Below are 3,675 nucleotides of genomic sequence, written 5' to 3'. Positions count from 1 at the left end.
CCCCCCCCCCCGCAGCCCTGCCAGAGGGGGGCGCCAGCTGCCTCTGTCCCGCTCAGGCCAGAGCACAAGCAGTGAGTGCAGGCCCCTCCGGCAGTGTATGCCTCATGCTGCTGGGCCAGGCACACAGCTCCCTGCTGTGAAGAACTGCCTCGCTTCCTTCCCCCGCTGATTCTCTCCCTTCTCCCTAGCCCCCCCTCCACTTCCCCTGTCCAGAGGCAGCCCTGTGCCCGGCCACTGCTCTACATACTTTCTGAAGAGCAGTGCGTGTTGGAGACCACAACTGAACATTTGAAGATGAGATTATAATAAAGCTGTCTAAACTGCCTCAGTTACCTTAGATAAGGAGTCATCAGCCTTTAGGAGTGGATGAAATAATGCTGTTCATTCCATGGTGGGATAGCATTTCCAACCCAGCCACAATCGCCACACTTGTGAATCCTTGCTGGTGCTGGAGAAGCACTCTGCTGCAGCTATCCAGGCTTCATGGTCTAGATCAGTGGTCTCCAAAGTGGGGGATGCGCACCCCAGGGGGTGCGCAAGACAATCCATTGGAGTGCGGGAAGAAAATAGTAGAACTTCTGTTTATATTTATTTCATCTTTATCTCATCCTTTTTTAATTTCTATTTTTGTGTATGTTTTATAATGTACATAACATATTAGTACAATAGTACATGTATATAATTTATAAATAAATAAATATACATATATTGGGGGTACGTGCTCAAAAATTTTTTACTGATAGGGGTGCGTGATCAAAAAAGTTTGGAGACCACTGGTCTAGATAATTATTCCTCATGCTCTAGGTTGCTGGTGCCTGCCTTTCCTGTTAATTTCCAGGTATGCTTTTTAAAAGGGGGGAAACCTGGCTTTCAGACCTTGGATGTCAGAAGGGCTTTTTAAAAATTCTGAGATCTTCAATAAATCTAGGTAAGGTTCTAGTCTAAAATAAATACATTTTTAAAGGGAATGGCATTTCCATACAGTGTCATTAGAATGTTGTATAATAGCTAGGAAGACAATATTTTAATGTTAACATTTGCATTGCAATCTTGTTGAAGTGTCATATGACAACAGTTTCTATAATAGTTCAAGTGCTTAAGATGACACAAAAACATTATGGTTGTACAGTATTTATGTTAGAAATCCTTTTGTTCTGTCCAAGATGGTTTCAGATTTTGATCTATCACAATACGATGCAGAAGAATCCTGTTCACAGTCCTTACATGTGAAAAGGGACCTATTATATGGACAGGACTAAACTATTTAGAAAACCTAAGGTTGATGATTTTTTTTTTTTTTGGCCCGTGGACAAAGGAGAAAGACACTTTCATCCTGAAATAGGAAATGTATTGAATGTTGTTGTTCTTTCATCAGAGTGTAAGTACGTCTGTGGCTAAAAACACTCCACAAGGGCTACAGAGGATGCTTATATGTTACTTTTGTAAAGGATTTTCTGGGTATAATCTTGAATGGCAGAAAGTAGTTAGTAGTAGGTAAAAGGCAGCTATCTTATTGGCCAACAAATGCAGGTTTTAGCTGTGTGAAATTATTGGGGAATTCATATCAAATTTATTGAATTGTTTCAGCCAAGAACAGAAAAAAATAATTAAAAATATAAAAACTTGGAAAAAAGTCAAAATGGATTTTTTTTCTTTTGAAACGAGATTCAGTTTTTAAATGTACCTATATTTAATCAAAAGGTACCCCCCAAATCAAGCCCTCATATTTTATATGAGTTTTAATGAATATTTTGCTCAAGCTGAATCAAAATATTTTTGGTTTTTGATTTTTTGGTGAAAAAAGCAAAATGTTTTTAATTTTGGCTTGACCCAAATTAATTGCTTTTTCAGTTTGTTTTTTTTAATTTCAGTAAGCAAAAAAACCTGCAAAAGGGTTGCAGTTTTCCCTGTAACTCTAGCCTGTAGTTATCCAAAAAGGTGTGGTACTTGATAAAATGTTGGTGAAATCTAAACTAATACAGTAAAACAAGGTGATGGATATGTCTTTGAAGATGGGGAGAAGAAAAGATTTCTTTTAACTTCACAGAAATTCCTCTTCAGGTCTTTGAAATTTCCTGTCATATTTGAACTGTCAGCTTGAATAACAGCTTCCTCATTAAATTGCCTATGCATGTATGTTTCAAAAATATTATGTCAATTTATTAAGATTGTTTCATGAACATGTTATACCAGTGTATACTTCCTTTGTATTGCCTTATATTTGCTTATGATTTTTACTTTAAGGTCCAGCACTTTATGCATACAACAATGCAGTTTTCACACCTGAGGACTGGCATGGCATACAGGAAATAGCAAGAAGTAGGAAAAAGGATGATCCACTGAAAGTTGGAAGATTTGGAATAGGATTTAATTCAGTTTATCATATAACAGGTATTATATATAACTCTTTTTATAAACCGTTCCTAATGTTAATATTTGAGTTGTAAATTTTAAGCATAGATCAAGCATATAAGATGCTGGCAGGGTGTTAACTGAGTACAGTCCTTGCCCTCTGAGTGGCCTTCACCTATCCATGTTTTATCGGTCTGAAATTTTTAATCTTTTTTTTTTGGTTTTTGGATACTGTCAGTGTCCATATTTTCCTTCAAATTTTTAAAGAGAGTGTAGGTTGAAGACTGGAGGAATTGCATTCCTTTTATCATCATCACTTTTAACTCCTGAGACTGATCTATGATTTATATTGTATTGTTTTAAATTGTCATGTGTATTGAGAGCATAGGGTGTATATGTAGTAGTGTAGTGGCTTTATAAATCTAAATAAGGTATATAATATTCAAAACATGAAATTTTTATGTAGTTTGTTCTTGTACTGTGTATTCATGGGAAATATGAATTATAGATCAATAATCGAGTGTTTTTGCTTTGCACAAAACACTACTGACATTGCCTTTTTAATGGGCAATGTCATCTTGATTGTATAAAGCAAAAATATCTGAATAATTTGCTAATGAAACATAGTGCATTCTCACACTTAACTGTAGACATCTCTTTTCCTGTTGATCTGTTTATAATTTTTTATTGTGAGACTTATTTGTAAGATTGTTTTTCCATTCCAAGGTGGTAGTCCTTTCTTCCAGTCACTGATGTGCACTGAAATAAGTAAGCTCTATGTAGCACTCTTAATACAGATTTATAAAATGTTGGGTTATTTTTCATATTAGTAGGTATTCGTACTATTAAACTATATATCAGTATAATAATGGGAAAGTATATTTTGAGACCAGGAAGGGCATTCTGATATAATAAAAGCCTTTGTCTGTCTGTCTGTCTGTCTGTCTGTCCGTCCGTAATGCTCCGGGCCAACTGCGCATGCACCCCTGAGAGGATGCTGTGTTTGGCATTATGGACAGAGGGAGCCACCACTGCATCATCCCCCCCCCCTAATAACAGCCAGCAGGGAGGGGGGAGGCGGTAGGGAGGAAGGGAGGGAGGGGAGCCAGAAGGGAAAGGGGGGATTTCCGGTGGCGGCATCCCTTCCTTGCGATCATGCTGCTCCCTGCCTCCGCTGCTGCTGCTGCCGCCTAGCCCTGACAACAGCTGGCAGAGAGGGGGAGGGGAGGCAGGGCGGGGAGGCATGTTGCATGCCACTGGGTGGGTGTCAGTGGCTGTTCAACCTCCCCTCTCCCCCTCCCCGCCCAGTTCCTGGGAGCTGGT

General features: G+C 38.9%; 1 protein-coding gene across 2 annotated transcripts in view; it reads left to right on the top strand.

Annotated features, from left to right (window-relative positions):
* Positions 1-3,675, top strand: part of SACS (sacsin molecular chaperone) — a 95,563-nt gene that overhangs the window by 53,589 nt on the left and 38,299 nt on the right. For both annotated transcript variants that reach the window (XM_019524396.1, XM_019524395.1), the window contains one exon: positions 2,245-2,391. In XM_019524396.1, the coding sequence (XP_019379941.1) occupies positions 2,245-2,391 (147 nt within the window). The remainder of the gene's footprint in view (positions 1-2,244; positions 2,392-3,675) is intronic.

The sequence above is a fragment of the Gavialis gangeticus genome, unplaced genomic scaffold, assembly GCF_001723915.1.
Source record: "Gavialis gangeticus isolate Ggan-Ray unplaced genomic scaffold, GavGan_comp1, whole genome shotgun sequence".
Taxonomy (NCBI): domain Eukaryota; kingdom Metazoa; phylum Chordata; order Crocodylia; family Gavialidae; genus Gavialis; species Gavialis gangeticus.
The sequence above is the reverse complement of the archived record's forward strand: the minus strand, read 5'-3'. Positions and strand labels throughout refer to the sequence as shown.